Source organism: Gracilinanus agilis, chromosome 2 (genome assembly GCF_016433145.1).
Source record: "Gracilinanus agilis isolate LMUSP501 chromosome 2, AgileGrace, whole genome shotgun sequence".
NCBI classification, from domain to species: domain Eukaryota; kingdom Metazoa; phylum Chordata; class Mammalia; order Didelphimorphia; family Didelphidae; genus Gracilinanus; species Gracilinanus agilis.
This window is the reverse complement of record NC_058131.1, coordinates 677493294-677509861: the sequence shown is the minus strand read 5'-3', so window position 1 is coordinate 677509861 and position 16568 is coordinate 677493294. Positions and strand designations below refer to the sequence as shown.

Below are 16568 nucleotides of genomic sequence, written 5' to 3'. Positions count from 1 at the left end.
GGAAGGGAAGGAAGAAGATAGACTGGAGGCAGAGTATGAAGGACTCCACAGGATCATCTAGTCCAAACTCATAATTTTACAGATGAGGACATGGAAGCCCAGAGAAATTATTCCTCATTATTACCATCAAAATAGAATCTAGAAACTCTCAAACTTGTAGCCTAGAAAGATCTGATGAACCCCAAGTTTTAAGATTAGCCTGTAAGTTGGAGACCCCAAAGCTTGTCCTTGTTCCAGTGAGAATCCACCCTGAAGGGAATCTCAGACTTGCAATTTCAGACTGAATATTAGACCTAAGGTAAATGACAATCTCAGTTAGGTGGGGCTAAGCAAATGCTAAATTTACTTTTATCTTAGAAGTTTTCCCCTTTGTATCAGGCATGCACCTCTAAATGGAAAGCCTATTAATGCACACACCCCTTCTCCTTAATTAAAAAGTGGTTTTTTTCTGACTATTTTAATAGTTCTGTGTTTTTCCAGTTTAACATTACTTTACACTTACCCCAAAAGTATCCTAGATAGTTTGCCTACCTCCAGTTTCTCCCCCTTGCAAACCATCATACGCAGGCTCATAACTAATTTCCCTGAATAAGTATTTTACATGTCACTCTTCTGCTTAGTAAGATCCTTAAGGAGCCCCCTACTGTCTCCAGCATAAAATCTCAAATCCTTTACCTGACATTCAATGCCCTCCACTATTGAACCTATTCAACTTTATCTTTCATTTTTGACTAGTATACTTGCTTTATTCTAGCTAGGCTAGGTCTTTTCACTATCCCCTGCACATGATTAGCCTATTTAAGCCTTCATCCACTTGTTCATGTTGTTCTTTCTGTTTGGAATTCTTTCTTTTCTTAAACTTGCCTTTTCCCATCCTACCCATTCTTTATACCCCAGCTCCAGGCCCATCTCCTCCAGAGAGCCCGCTCTGACCATTCCCACACTCTCTGACTTCTTATTTTTCTGACCACCTATGGAACATAGAGTCCAGACCCTACATTATGGCACTTTTTATTCACAAACTGCCCTGAGATTTTCTCTGTGTCTTGTATGGGAGTCCTGTCTCCAGCTTGGCTTTTTCAATTCCTGAGGGTCAGTTGATCTGATTTCCCCTAGACCAGTGATGGGCAAACTTTTTAAAGAGGGGGCCAAAGGAAAGGAAATGCTCCTATGTCAGTCTGTTTCTAAGGCAACTCTTTTGAAGTTTCATTGTATTGTATCCTACTCATTGTATTTGTTAGATTAGGAACAATATCCCACAGTAGGACAGAACATTTCAGGCCCCTCCCATCTGGCCCTCTGGCCAGTAGTTTGCCCATCACTGCCCTAGACCAAATGGATTTAATCTATAGGAAAAGTTCAGTAAATGCTTGTGGAATGCATGATAAAAGTTCCAATAACCATATACATCCCCTAGATATCTGCCCCCATGAACTTACAAAGTCATCATCTTCACTGGTTCAAAAGATTCTTGAGGGCCATGAGGGAGAAAAGGATGGGCAACATGGCCTAGTTGAAAGGATTCTAGATTGGATATCAGATGACCTGGATCTGTTCTGCTCCTTACTACCTATGTGACTTTTGCCAAAGTCACTTCCCTACTCTGGACCTCCATTTCTTCATCTCTTAATCTTTGATTTGTGTGTGTAGAAGAGGGCTTGGAAGGTAGAAGAGGACACATTCATTCCTACAAGCCCTCTAGTCTTTTCCAAAGGGGTGATGCTATCCTCACACTGGGAAACTCGAGGGACTGACATAATCACTTCCCTAGAGTGGAGTCCTCTCTCCTATAAGGCCTTTGCCCCCCTTTTCTGAAGTAGATACAATAGCCTTCAGAGTCTATGTTAAGCTGAGTCTCTGGTGGCCCATTCTCCCCCTGCATCCATCACCCAAGACTAAAGAGATTAATAAAAGACTCCCATAAATCATCAGCTGTGAGCACATAGATATTTACAGCCCTGCTTCACTTTGCAAAGAGATTAAATGTTTGCCAATTTATTTTCTCTGATGCACCAGGAGGCCCATAGAAGTCTTCAAGGGGACTCTGCACTTCCCAGAGTCTAGCCTTTGGGCTAGTCAAGGGCAAGGATTGAGTGATGTCCATGGTGCTGAATGACTCCTTTCTGGTATTCCCAACATTGATAAGATCAGGTTTGAAATATGATTAAGTCCAAATGAGGGAACAGGAAAGCTGATGGGGCTGGAGTTGGAGGGTGGAGTGCAGGGCAGGGCAGTTAAAGCCAGGAGCCACAAGGTCTAAGGAGAGACAAGTTAAAAACTAGACCTTATCTTGATCAATGACACATGTAAAAAGCAGTGGAATTGTACATTGGCTACAGGAGTGGGTGGGGAAAAGGGAGGGAAAGAACATGAATCTTGTAACCATGTAAAAATATTCTAAATTAATTAAATACAAATTCCAAATTCCAAAATAAAATAAAATGAAACAAAAAAAATACTAGACCTTAAGAGTTCAGACTATAAAAGGACATGAAAAGAGACAGAATTGTTGGTTTGGTCTTTGGCTCTTCCTTACCTGTCTTTGTACCCTTCCATGACCAACTAGTCTGTCCCCTCTAACTCTTCTTCCATACTTCCTATGAGTCTCTTCAACTGCAGTCACTCTCACTGATCTCTAGAGAAATACCAAAGTACCTAAATCATCAGATAGGTTGAGGTAACCTCTGTTCCATCTCCAAATGTAAATTTGGCTGCTTGAAGGGCAAGGGATAAAATCTTTCACCAAGACCACAACTTAGAGACTTTTATAGGCTGATGAGTTTAGAACTAGCAGAGACTTTAGAGATCATTTGGCACAATCCTCTCATTTGACAGATAAGGAAACTGAGGCCCATAGAGATGATGTGACTTACTCCGAGTCATGAAGGATAGAGTCATAAGTTTATACATTTGTAACTGGAAGAAACATCAAAAGTCTTTAAAAGTGCTGAATGTAGGGCAGCTTGGTAGCACAGTGGATAGAGTGTTAGGCATGGAGTCAGGAAAGAATTTGAGTTCAAATCTGGCCTCAGACACTTCCTAGCTGTGTGACTCTGGGTAAATCATTTAACACCCTGATTTTTAGCCCTTATTGCTCTTCTGTCTAAGAATTAATACTAAGACAGAAGGTAAGGGTTAAAAAAAGTATTGGTTAAAAAAGGGGATGAATGAATGAATGAATAAAAAATAAGCAAAGGAATATCTAGTCTCTTTTAATGGCAATGATCACAACTGAGCACAGGATTATGGGACTATACAAAAACGGTAAAATATTTGCTGCTCTAATTCGCACAGCCCTAGTCACTTTACTAGAACATTCCAATTACCCATTCTGGGGTCACATAATCCTTACTTGCTACTTGTCATCTAGCCTCACTCTTCCTGGCTGTTTAAAACTCATGTTTTTTGACATGTTATTTTTACTCATATCTTTTGCTTTTATATGAGTTTCTGAATATATGCCTCTCCCCTAAGCTGTCTAGGTAAAGGATGAATGATAATCCTTTTCCCTAAGCTATGCAGAGAACCATCCCTTGTATAGGGATAGAGGTAGGGTTAGGGAATGGACATGGGGCATCTCATTATTACAGAGAATATTCAGGTGAAGAAACTTTCTTTACAAATGCAGGTTGGTATCTCTGCTGCAACTTAGCACTAAGAAGTTGAGTGACTTATCCAAGGCCACCCAGTCAATATGTGTCACTAAGTGTAACAAGATTAAGAAAAAAGAAAGAAAAAAAATTGGCAAATTTATCACATCAACTGAGTGTTATAGTATATACAATATTCTATGCCCATAGTCTTCTCCCTCTATCTAGAGGTGAGGGAGATACGTTCTCATATCTCTTCTTCAAGGACAAGGTTGGTCATCACCATTGCACAGCGTTTAGTTTCCACTTTCTGTTCTCACTGACTGCAATGTTATAGCTATCTTGTAGATTGTTTTCCCCATTGTATTTCCTTTACTCAACATCAGGTCAAATAAATCTCCTAGTGCTTCTCTGAATTCATCACATTTGCCATTTCTTATGGCACTAATCACTAATATTTCATTCCATTCACATAGCACAATGTGTTTAGCCATTCTTAATTTGATGAATTCCTTCTCTTCTGATCCCCTTCTGTTCCCTGCTGGCCACTGTTGTTTTTTAGTTGTGTCTGACTCTCTGTGACCCCATTTGGGGTTTTCTTGGCAAATGTACCAGAGTGGTTTGCCATTTCCTTCTCCATCTTATTTTACAGATGAGGAAACTGAGGCAAACAGAGTTAAGTGACTTGCTCAGTTTTAGTATCATAGGCTAGATTTGAATTCACAAAAATGGATGTTCCTGACTTTAGCCCTGGCACTCTATTCACTAAAACACCTAAATGCCCCTTCTAGACACTAGCTATGGATAATAAGTAATATTTCTAACTTTGAATTGTGTCTTCTCCTATCTGACTTTGAATTGTGTCTTCTCCTAGATATCACTTCTATTCTGGCCCCAAAGCAGATACTCTTCTGTCTGAAACCAGAGTCATCATTCCATTTCTCCTTCCCTACAGACTTGTTCCCTGGGAACTCCTTTTTACTAGTGTTGAATGTTGTCATTCCTTTCTCAGGAGATGCTCACAAATCTTTCTTTCCTCCTAACCTTTTATTCTCTGTTCCCAGGATACACTTCCTCCCTGGATACAAGTATCCTTCTAGGAACCCCTTGGTAATCAGAAACATTCACTTAGAATGAGTTTGGGGTGGCCTCTCACTCTCTCAGTCCTTCTCTACTTCCTGATCCTCAAGAAAAGCCAGTGGTGTCTGAGGTTCTAGATGCTCAGACATTTAATGTTCCTTCCCTATCAGGAAATGTCCACTCAGAATCCTCTTGGTAGATAGGTAAGGGACTCCTGGGACAGAGAGACAAGCACAATGTGAGACACAGCTAATGCTTTGAGTTAACATATGTTCCTTTATTATAAGAGGGCTTTGTTGCAGGAGGGTGTCATTGGGAAATAACTCTGTATATGAAAGACACACAGGCAAAGACAGAGAAAGAGACAGCAGAGAAGAGAAAGACATTAAAGAAAGAGAAGGGAAAAGGAAAATGGGGGAAAGGAAAAAAGAAAGATTATTAATAAAACATTTTTAAAAGGGAAAAAAATGAGCATATTCCATTGCCACCAGGAACAAGAAAGAAAGGGAGAAATCCAGACACAGAAGGGGCCAGTCCAAGCAATGCTTCTCAGTTCTCCCCACAAGGCCTCACTGTCTCCTTATGTACCCCTTAGTCAATTTCGTGATTGGATTTGAAGGGAGGGGGTAGGAGGATTAGAGTTAGCCTTGAAATGAGGTACTTGTAGACAAAGAGAGGTGATGAGCAGACAATAAGGGTTGATGGGGGAATATGAGAATGAGCAAAGCCATCACAGCCCATGTCCTCTTGTAATGGCTCTCATTAGCCAATCAGAGTCCCCATGAATAGGAAAATGGAGACAGAGAAAAGATGGACTGAGGATCTCAGAGACAGAAAGCCTAGCTTCTTCAATTATACAAGCAATACAGAAAGATGGCAGGGCACAAAGGAACAGCATGGTATATTGGGAAGGGGCACTGATCTCGGAGTCAAAGGCATAGCTATTTGTAGAACTGAGGAAGTGGGAGCCTCTCTTTTGTCCTCCTTTGGAGCACTGTGTCCAGGGTTGGGAGCCACATTCAGGAAGAGCATTGACAAGTGGGAGCTTGCCTTGAGGAGGGTGAATAGAGTAGTAAAGGAACTAGCCAGCTTGCTATAAGGAGATCAGGATGGGTCCTGGGACGTGGGCATTCATGACCTGAAGGAATGATCTCTGTCTTCAACTATTGAAAGGATTGTCCTATAGAAGAGGGATTCTCTGCTTGGTTGCAAAAGGCAATACTAGTAGCAATGGGTAGAAATGGTAAAGAAGTAGATTGGGGCTTGGTGGAAGGAGAAATCCCTTAACAGAGCAGAGCTATCTACAAGTGGGAAAGGTTGGCTCCCTCTGGAGATGGGAAGTTCTTCACTTATTTGATATTGTTTAGATGTGAGTCTTAGGCATGTATGAGTCAGACTGGATGGTCCCTGAGATCCCTCTGAGCTCTGAGATTCTGTGGTTCTTGACATGGGTTTGAAATCTGATAGTGTTATTTATTGCTGTCATCCTGGGCAAATCTGTGCCTCAATGTCCTCCTGAAGTGAGAGAATTTCAGACAGAGACCAGTTGCAGTTAGAAGGACCTAGTGTGTTTCTCCATTTTATAATTTAGGAGACTAAAATCAAGAGAAATAAAATGACTTGCCCAGGTCATGCAGCTGGGACTAGAATCCATGTGTCCGGAGACTCAGTCCAGAGATCTTTTTATGATAGCACACAACCTCTGTCTGGGTCATATGGGAAATAAGCAGAAAAGGACTGACTCTTCTCTTTGGTGCATTTGGGGAAAATGGAGGAATCTCGCACATCCATCATCCATGGGTGCCACAGAACAGAACTGTCTTAAAGCCAGAAATTAAGGAAGAGTAGTTGTGTTGGGAGAATCATATACATATATATGACCCTGGGGAAGTCACTTAATCCTATTTGCCTCAGTTTCCTCAGCCATTAAATGAGCTGGAGAAGGAAATGGTAAATCAATCTAGTATCCTTGCTAAGAAAACCCCAAGTGGGGCCATTAAGAATCAGATATAACTGAAATAATTGAACATACATGTCTATGTGTGTAAATATATACATAGAGATGGATAGATGGATGAATGAATGGACAGATGGATAGATAGATAGATAGATAGATAGATAGATAGATAGATGGAAAAGAGAGAAAGAGGGGGAGAATGAGAGAGGGGGAGAGAGGGAGATGGGGAAAAAGGGAGACAGAGACAGAGAGAGAGACAGATAACAGGGGGAGCATTAATAGCTGGGAAGAGCAGGATACCAGAATTATCATGAGGATTTAGCTAATAGATGATAATAGATAATAGATAAATGCAGGAGTTAGGGTCTTCAAAACACCTTATATACATTATCTCGGCTGATTCTCACCACAACCCATTAAGATAGGTGCTATTAATAGTCCTATTTTACAGATAAAAAAAACTTGAGAGTTTGCATGGTTTTCCTGAAGTAACACAGTATATGTTTGAGACGATTCAAACCTACATCCATTGTTCTATCCACTATGTGAAAATGCTTTGGTGAAGTTAGAAAATGAAAATACTGTCCAGGGGAGAACCAAAGCAAAGAAACCAGTACTTACTTCAGTCCTAAATCTCCAGAGCCCAGAACTGGATAGAAAGGGGAATGGTTGGTAGTGGCAGATGAAAGTAGGCAGATGAGGGTGGTGGTGAGAAGAGTAGGAGGATGAAGAATCGGACTTCTAAATGACAGGGAGCTAAACTGGACTGGAGTGAGTGAGTGTGTGTGTGGTGGAGGGGAGGGGAGAAAGGGGGCGTGTGTTGGAAGCTGTTAGACTTTCACAGTTCATTAGCCCAAATGACTTAGAGAAAGGGGGAGGTACAAGGGTGTCTGTCCTGTGATATTGACCCATCCCTGTTCCTTGATTAAATAGTCGGGTAGAGGTTTGAGGTTATCTCAGTAAATAAAACGGGGGATGATGTGGCCATAAAATGCAGGGTGATTGAGTCATCAATAAAAGCTCCTAGGAAAAGGGATGGGGGTGGGAAGGCTGTCTGGGTAGCCAGCGTTGGCCTTGGACAGTCCTAGGCAAAATTAAGAAATCACTAAGTTTTTCACTCAATCCTCCCCCCAGCCTAGCACTGACCTATGTTCTCCTCCCACCCCCAAAACCCACTCCAATTCCCTTCCTAGAGTCACTCAAGCCCCTTCTCTTATCCAGATTCTCCTGCCCCAGAGAAATGCTTTTCAGATAGCTTCATTCCCCCTGAGGTGGAAGGGGATGAAAGGGATAAACACTCCAAAGAGGATTTTCTGAGTGATAGAGAAGCTTAGAATTAGGAATGGAGATGGACTCAAATCCTCCAATTCTTGAATAGGAATCAGAGGTTCCTGGTGTCAATAATGTCAACACCTAACAACCTCAGCAGGGAAACATCCCACTCCCCTATACTGAAGTGTTGGCATGTTGATTTTTAATAGACAGGAAGCAGATCTATATGCACCCATTTCTGGGATCAGCAAGAACCAAACAAACATGTTGGGACCAAAATACTGCTCTGATGGAGGAATAAGGAAAGAGGAAAATAGCATCTGGAGCATATTCTTTAAAAAAAAATCCTTACCTTCTCTCTTAGAATCAATATAAGTATCTATTTGAAAGCAGAAGAGTGGTGACGTCTAGGCATTGGGGTTAAGAGGCTTGCCCAGGGTCACGCAGTATCTGAGGTCAGATTTGAACCCAGGACCTCCCATCTCCAGGCCTGGCTCTCTATCCACTGAGCTACCTGGCTGCCCCTGGAGCATATTCCTATCATCTGACACATTCCCTCCCCAACACATGCTCTCAAAGTCAAGTCAGCCTATAAGAACCACCATAATCAGTGATGTGGTCCAACAGCTTGTCTCAGCAACACTACTGTTTCAAAAGCAATGCACTGTATGAATTGGAGCTTGTTCAACCTAAGGTATTTGGGGATCTCATCCTCCCTCACCTTTGTGTATAAGTTTGGATGTCTCCCTTGGGATAAGCTCCTCCAAGATTGGCTCAGGAGGTATGGACTGTCTGTATTCTTGGAACATCAAGGGCTCCCACTGGTAGGGGTCACTATTCCAAGTCTATCAGAGGGGAGTATGCAACCACCTGGGAACAGATCCGAATAGGTCAGCTTGCTCTGGTGCTCCAGCACTGAATTGGCCCATCACAATTGTGTGAAGTAGGATGGACAGGTGCCATTTCTTCCATTGGACAGATGGGAAAATGTAGGTTTGGGAAAGGCACTCTTATCAGGGTGTAATAAGAGACCATCTACTCTCCATTGAATGATATTCAGGGAAGAAGCACCCTCAGCCAAAGAGTCATATAACAAAAGAACTTGGGAACTGGAAGGAACTTTTGCAGCCATCAAACCCCTGACTTCATGCATGAGAAGCCAGACTCAGACTAGGTCACAGATTATGACATATGATCACATGATCACATAGTTCATCCAAGATGAAGTATTGGCTAAAATCCAGATCTCCTGGTCCGAATCCTTTATTCTTTCTTCTGTGAGCAATTCTCCATTATAGTGCCTGCTTCTCTCTCCTTCATCTGATCATTTGGGAGGAGCCATCTTGGACAACCCTACTTATTCAGAAGAGAAGGCTACCAGCCACCCCTCCATGCCACCCCCACATTCAGTCTACCCTGTCTGACCTACAGCTGGAATAAGGAAAGAGGAATGGGCTCCCATCTCCCTCCTCTGTCCATAGCAGCTCTAGCCCAATGATTGGTCTCCGAGTGTTATCTCCCTAGAACAGACAGACAAGGGAACAGAGCCCACCTGGTGGTAAGAACATGGCTGTTGGGGGAGCTGAGCTGTTAATCACAGGGCTTTCCTGATTTCCCTATTAAATACCACATCAGAGCCCTGAGTGGGCAGGATGCCTCCCTCCCCCCTCCAGCCACTTCCCCAGAATGTGAGCTCCAACAACATCTTTATCGTAGTGGGCTCCTCTGCTCAGATTAAATGCTTTTTGATACAATCCAATTAACTCCTTACATTGGCTAAGAGAACCCGTAAATGTCCCCTCCCCCTTCCTCTTATATTTGGTGTGAAAGATACCATCAGACCCAGAGATTGTGTCACCTGGGACTGGGCAATTCAGCCCTAGTTTAATCAGATAAAATACCAATTAATTGCTGCTCTGGCCCCACCAGCAGCCATCATCCACCCAAGATCAGGAAGAAGGAGGGGATGGATGACCAAGCTGGCACCAGAAGAAGGCTTTAACCCCCTGGAGAAAAGGCCTGGGGGGCTCCAGCCAAGGGTGTGCATTTCTCCTGGATGAGGAGGAGGAGGAGGGCTTGGGATGTGGAAGCTGTGCCTTTAAATCTTTCAAAGGGAGGCAGAGGGAGGGGGGTCAGGGAGGTGCAGGCTGAACACCAGGGACTAATTATCCTCCAGCCCTTAGCCAGGCTTACACAAACAGACAAAGAGGGGACTTGCCTCTGATGGGAATAAGCTGCAACAGCCAGATTTCTTCTCTCAGATATGCAAATCCACTCGGGCTTTGTGAGAGCCTGGGTGCTGAGCTGAACCTTCGCTTAAGGGATTGTGGGTCCCCAAGGGACAAGAATGTATACTGAGAGTTGGCTGTGCCAGAGGAAGCTGCTTCCACAACTCCTTGCCATATGGGGATCCTTTCAGAACTGAAGAGGAGGGTGTGGAGACACAAAAAGGAGTGGGTTCAGATCCCGGTCCTAACAGACAGTAGCAGTGACCTCAATAGAACAATCTTCTAAGCCTCAGTCTCCTCGTCTGTAAAATGGGAGTGATAATACTTTTACAACCTACTTCAGATAATGAATGAAAAGGACTGTGTAAACTGTAACTTATGACACAGTTCAGTCATTCATTCACATTCGACTCTTCATGAACTCGTGGACCACAGTGTCTCATGGGGTTTTCTTGGTAGAGATATTAGAGTCATTTCTCCAGCTCATTTTTACAGTTGAGGAAACTGAGGCAAGCAGGATAAAGTGACTTGCCCAGGGTCACGCAGCTAGCAAGTGTCCAAGGCCAGATTTGAACTTAGGAAGATGAGTCTTTTTGACTCCAGGCCTAGCACTCTACCCACTGCGCCATCTACCTGACCCACCTTGAATCATTTGTTAGTTTGGGCAAAAATGGTCCTTGGATCTGGGCATTCTCCAGGGTGGGAAATTTAGAGGACAAAGAGAAAATCGGAAATATCTTCCCTCCCTCTCTCTTCCCTTATCAGATAACTGCACTTGACCCCAAGTATATTTTTCCCCAAAGATGGCCAGAACACTTACAGAACAGAAATAGGACCATGCTAAGCTTTCCTCCCATTCCTCAGCTCTTTCCCTGCCAAGCCCTACTCCACTCAGTGTTCTCTGTGCTCCCCCACTTCCTACAAGCACTGTCCAAACCAATGCTAACATTCTTTCTTTGCTCTGGTTGCAAAAACTCCTAGCTTGGGGGGGGAAGGAGCTCCTAAGAGTAAGGTGGTCCAAGCTGGGATGGCGTTGGAGATGAATGCTCATACAACCTCATAGATGGTGGGACTGAACTCAAAGGGATCAACAGGGCCTGAGGAGATTGGAAGAGCTGTGACAGCGAGAGGGCACCCAAGAGAAATAGAGCCAGCTGGGAATCATTGCCCCTTCCTCCCTTTCTCCCTAGGTTATTCCCTCATAGGCTCACCCCAATAGACACACCAAAGGGCATATTCCATACCCTCCACTCTCATCTCAGTCCTAGACCAGAGCCTAGAAAAACTACCTTTCAATGCATGCACTCCATCTTCCATCTAGGAATAGACTGAAGGGGACAGCTGGGTAGCTCAGTGGATTGAGAGCCAGGCCTAGAGATGGGAGGTCCTGGGTTCCAATCTGGTCTCAGACACTTCCCAGCTGTGTGACCCTGGGCAAGTCACTTAACCCCCATTGTCTAGCCCTTACCACTCTTCTGCCTTGGAACCAATACACAGTATTGATTCTAAGATGGAAGGTAAAGGTTTAAAAAATTTTAAAAAAGAAAAGAAAAGAAATGGACTAAGTCAAAATGAGCTGGCAAGTTGGAGTTCCTGGGAGCCTATTTTGACTTCTTACAGCTTCCCTGTCCAGGGCAGGCAGCATTGCAAGCCTTTCCAAATGCATTCCAGGTAAATTGATGTTGCCCAGGGGACTTGACAGAATCTGTCACCAGAGATGCATCCCTATGCTTTACACACAGTAGGCATTTGATTAAATATTTCTTGAATTAAACTGAGTACTCTCCTGACCCCATGTACAAATGAAGTTTAATTTTCTTCTCTGGTCTCTTCCCATCCCTCTGAGTCCTCTCAGCAATTGCTTTTGCTCTCTTTTCTTGGCATCCCCCTATGATGGAGGACAAAATGAAAGTTTAAAGGCAGAGAGAGAGATAGTGATTTTTCTTGCTGAGGCAAAAAAGGTCTAAGAAAAATGCAGGGACATAATTCAGAAGCTGGGCATGGAATCTCATTTCTAAAAGGGTTTTTTTTAATTGCCTAGTCTAGAACAACTCTTGTGTAAAACAGAGAGAAACATACCCAACAAGCGGTCATCCAGATGATGACCAAATTAGATAAGATCTATAAAGCACTTAGCACACAGTAGGTATTATCTAAGTGGCACATAGTGTTTTATAAATGCTTCTTCCCTTCCCTCCTCCCATTCTCCACTTTGCTTGAAGATCTCTAATGAGGGGGAAAATATACTCCCTCCCAGGATGTCCATTTCACTTTGGATTGATGGTGAGGACAAGCTATTGGTCCAACTATAATTCTTGGGAAGATTTTGCTTATAAAGCTTAAATCTGCCTCTCTACCCAACTTTCCTTGCTTCTGACTCTCTAGGGCTAAGAAGAACAATCCTCATCCTTCTGAATAACAGGTCTTCAAATACTTAAAACCAGTTTTCATGTACATCTCATACCTCAAGTCTTCTCTGGCAATACGTCTCTAGTTTCTTCAGCCAACAGCATTCTGATCATTCTCCTCTGAGTGTTCCCAGTTTGCCAATTTACTTCCTAAAATGTGGCACTCATAATAACCTGGATGTGGTCTCTACACTGAAACTATCCCTTCCTTCCTTCTGGACACTATAATTAATGCAGCCTAAAATGGCCACCTCATTTGGATCTGACTTAAAATTCTCATAACTGAATAATGTTCTAGGCATGCCTCTTCCATTCTCATCCTATGCTTATGTAGTTGATTTTTTGAACCCAAGTGCAATAATTTACATTTATAACTATTTGAACAGATTTCTATGTTGGTCAAAGAGGATGTCACAGTGATCTGAGGTTGGGATGGAGGATATCAGTGAGACATGAAAGGGGGAAAAAGACATGCCAGGGAATGAGGCAAGGCCAGGACCCAAGGCTTCCGATTCTGAACTGTTCCTTGTTCAGGATAAGATCCAAAGAAAAACCACTCGCAAAAACTGCCAGACTAGCCAAAAGCCTTTTATTTCCTCCCAAATAAAATATGTGTAAATAGGAGAATACTAAATATAGAAATAGAGGAGGAGGCCAAGAAGACCTGGGAGTGGCAGAGGAAAAGGGTACAGCAGAATAGGTAACTATGATGAATCAACAACATTTTTCTTGCCTTAGAGAAGACAGTATTACCAGAGCAGAATGTGTAACCAGAATTAGGACTTGAAAATGCTGTTTGGTGTTGTAGAGATAAATGGGGGAGGTGGTGGCATGGGTAAGCCCAGGGATAGTAAGAGGAAACAAAGAGCTAGAGAAGACAAGACGATGGATAGGATAAGATAGGTCTGAATGCAGATAGGGAGGATATTGCCACTCAAGAATTTGCTCTCCAGAACTGGGAAGTTTACCTTTGTTCTGGGGATTTGTACAGATAGAGCCTAAGTATGCTACAGAGTTAGTTAGGGTCCAATGGGCTAGCAGGAAGGCAGTTTTTATCTACTGGAGTTAAAGGATAACGGAATCTGGGGCTCAGATATTCAAGTCACCAGGGAATCGTGACAAACAGATCAGTCTTAGAACGGAGTCAGGGTGAACTAGCAAGGAAGGGATAGAGTGACCTCGTCCTTCATTAGATTATAGAAGTAGAAAAGTGGTGAGGGGCTAGGCAAAGGGGGTCAAGTGACTTTGCCCAGGGTCAATCAGGAAGTATCTAAAGCCAGATTTGAACCCAGGATCTCTCATCTCTAGGCCTGGCTCTCAAACCACTGAATCACCTAGCTGCCACTTCTCATCAATTTTTAAATACAATTCTAGTTGAATGGGTACAGGAGGAAGTCCTTATAGGACATCACCCCATCAGAGGGAGACAAAGTACCCCATATACAAGGATACCGTGGAGCCTTCTTATTCTAAGTAGTTACCTTTGCTAACTAGGTGATAAGATCAGATATTTCTATGGCAGGAATCAAAGACTATATTGTGTTTGGCACTTCAGCTAAGAATGGTCTTTACATTTTAAGCTGTATGACCCTGGGCAAGTCACTTAACCTCTGTTGCCTAGCCCTTACTGCTCTTCTGCCTTGGAACCAATACACAGTATTGATTCTAACACAGAAGGTAAGGGTTAAAAAAAAAAGCATGGTCTTTACATTTTAAAATACAGTAAAATTTTATTTACAAATGTAAAAATCATTATCTCATTGGCCATAAAAAAAGGGGGAAGGTCACAATTTGATAAACTCTTTTTTCTGAAGAAGTGCAAGTAATGCCAGAATCCTCTAAATAATTAGAGCCCTTGAGCAAACTCCCAGGCACTCCCCCTTTATTATAATATTATATAATATTAATGCATAATATTATATGTAATATAGTATAACATATTATTATCTCTGAATGGGAAAACTGAGAAGAAATATGTTGTAATGCTTCTCCTTTCCAAGGGGAAAAGAATCTTTTCCTTTAAAAAGAGTAGCTAATAGCTAAAGCCTGGACAAGAATTTATCCCCAAAGAAATGAAGCTCTAATCTTGGGTAAAAATTTTGGGGCAGAGCACTCCTCCCATCTTGTCCCTTGAGGTGGCCATTGATGAAGAAAGAACACGTCGGCCAGGTGGCTCTCCTGGGACAAGATGGCGCCTGTAGCCAATAGTTCTACCCAAGGCCAGAGCAGGAATCACATTCTATGAGACTTAAAAAATATCCTTCCACACTCATGTCATCTGTCTGGTGAAGAAAGCGCAGGCCAGGGCTTGGTCATCCCCCAGTGTCTTAGAGGGTGTGAGGAGTGATGAGGGCCGCTAATTAAGGTCTCAGAAGGTTCCATTAGAGGATTTATTGACATGGTCTGTCAATTGCTCTCCTGCCCAACTCCTCACTGCCTTTTCGCCAGGGAGAGGGAGACAACATCGATATGTTGTCATCATAGCCTTCTTTCCTCATTAACCCCTCTCTGTTCCATACAAGCCATCACGGGGGCCTGCTTTCAGGCCTGGAGAACATTGTTTACACTTAATTAATTTGTACTTGTTTGTAGAGCATAGAGAAATGCATTATTAGCTCCTGCTTTAGTCTGGTGTGGTGCAAAGAAAGATCACTGAGCTTGGAGTCAGAAGCCTCAAGTTTGAGTGTTCCATTGAGTTCTGGGTGTTGCTGGTTAGGAAAGCCAGTGATAAGCTGGGAAAGGCAATGACGATGGTTAAATCGATCCACCGCCCAAGTAATCAATCTGTCAACAAAAAGCCGAGAATCGTGTCAAATATGGATGTGCTAGAGGACCTGGGGGATGTTTCACATGGAAAAAGGAAGACTAGGGAGGCTTGAGGGCTGGGTTCAAGGGCTGCCAGGTACAAGTGAGATTAGACTCAAAGGGTTCCTTCCTGCAAGGCAGAACCAAGCGGAAAAAATGGAAACTTAAAAAGGTAGATATAGGACTAAAATCAGAAAAAAAAAATTCCTATTGCTAAGAGCTGTCCTTAGGTGAAATGGGTAACTTTGGGAGCACTGAGGGGTCCACCTTATGAGAGGTCTTCAGGCAGAGACAGGATGACTCTTTGTTAGATGTATACTAATGGAGATTCCTTTATAGGTATGGATTAGACTCAATGACCATTGAATTAGGAAATTCCATGACTCCCAGGTTCAGCACTCACTAGTTATATAACTGTGGGCAAAACCTCTTTACTTCCTGAGGCTCAGTTTCTTCATTTGTCAAAGGGAGACAATAGCACTTACCTTACACACCTGACAGGGTTATTTTGAGGAAACAGTAACATTTATATGTGTATTATTCTTTTTTTTATAACCCTTTTTTTTTCAACCCTTTACCTTCTATCTTAGAATCAGTACTAAGTACTAATTCCAAGGCAGATGGGACAGTAAGGGCAATTGGGGTTAAGTGACTTGCCTAGGGTCACACTAGCTGGGAAATTTTTGAGGCCAGATTTGAACCCAGGACCTTCCTGTCTCTAGGCCTGGGTATCTATCCACTGAGCCACCTAGCTGCCCCTTTATTGACTTTTTTTTAACCCTTACCTTCTGTCTTAGAATCAATACTGTGTATTGGTTCCAAGGCAGAAGAGCAGTAAGGGCTAGGCAATGGGGGTTAAGTGACTTGCCCAGGGTCACACAGCTGGGAAGTGTCTGAGGCCAGATTTGAACCTAGGACCTCCCGTCTCTAGACCTGGCTCTCATTCCACCAAGCCACCTAGCTGCCCCCTTTTATTGACTTTTTAAGGCATTTTTCTCACAACAACCCTGTAAGGTAAGTGGTAAGTCTTACTCTCTCCATTTTACAGATGAGGAAAATGAGGCAGAAAGAAGCGAAAAATGCAGACAGGCCAAAAGAATGGGACCCCAACGCTTCTGACTATGTGAGTCTAATCATCTTTCCATTAAACCATGCTGCTTCTCAAAGTATTTTATATACCTTAAATAGGTAGCATTTTCAAACCACGAGAGGTATGGAAATAACCACA

General features: G+C 42.9%; 1 protein-coding gene across 1 annotated transcript in view; it reads left to right on the top strand.

Moving 5' to 3' along the window:
- Positions 1-16568, top strand: part of CCDC33 (coiled-coil domain containing 33) — a 181312-nt gene that overhangs the window by 107332 nt on the left and 57412 nt on the right. Inside the window, exon 12 of the mRNA XM_044660257.1 lies at positions 16389-16463. Coding sequence (XP_044516192.1) covers positions 16389-16463 — 75 coding nt within the window. The remainder of the gene's footprint in view (positions 1-16388; positions 16464-16568) is intronic.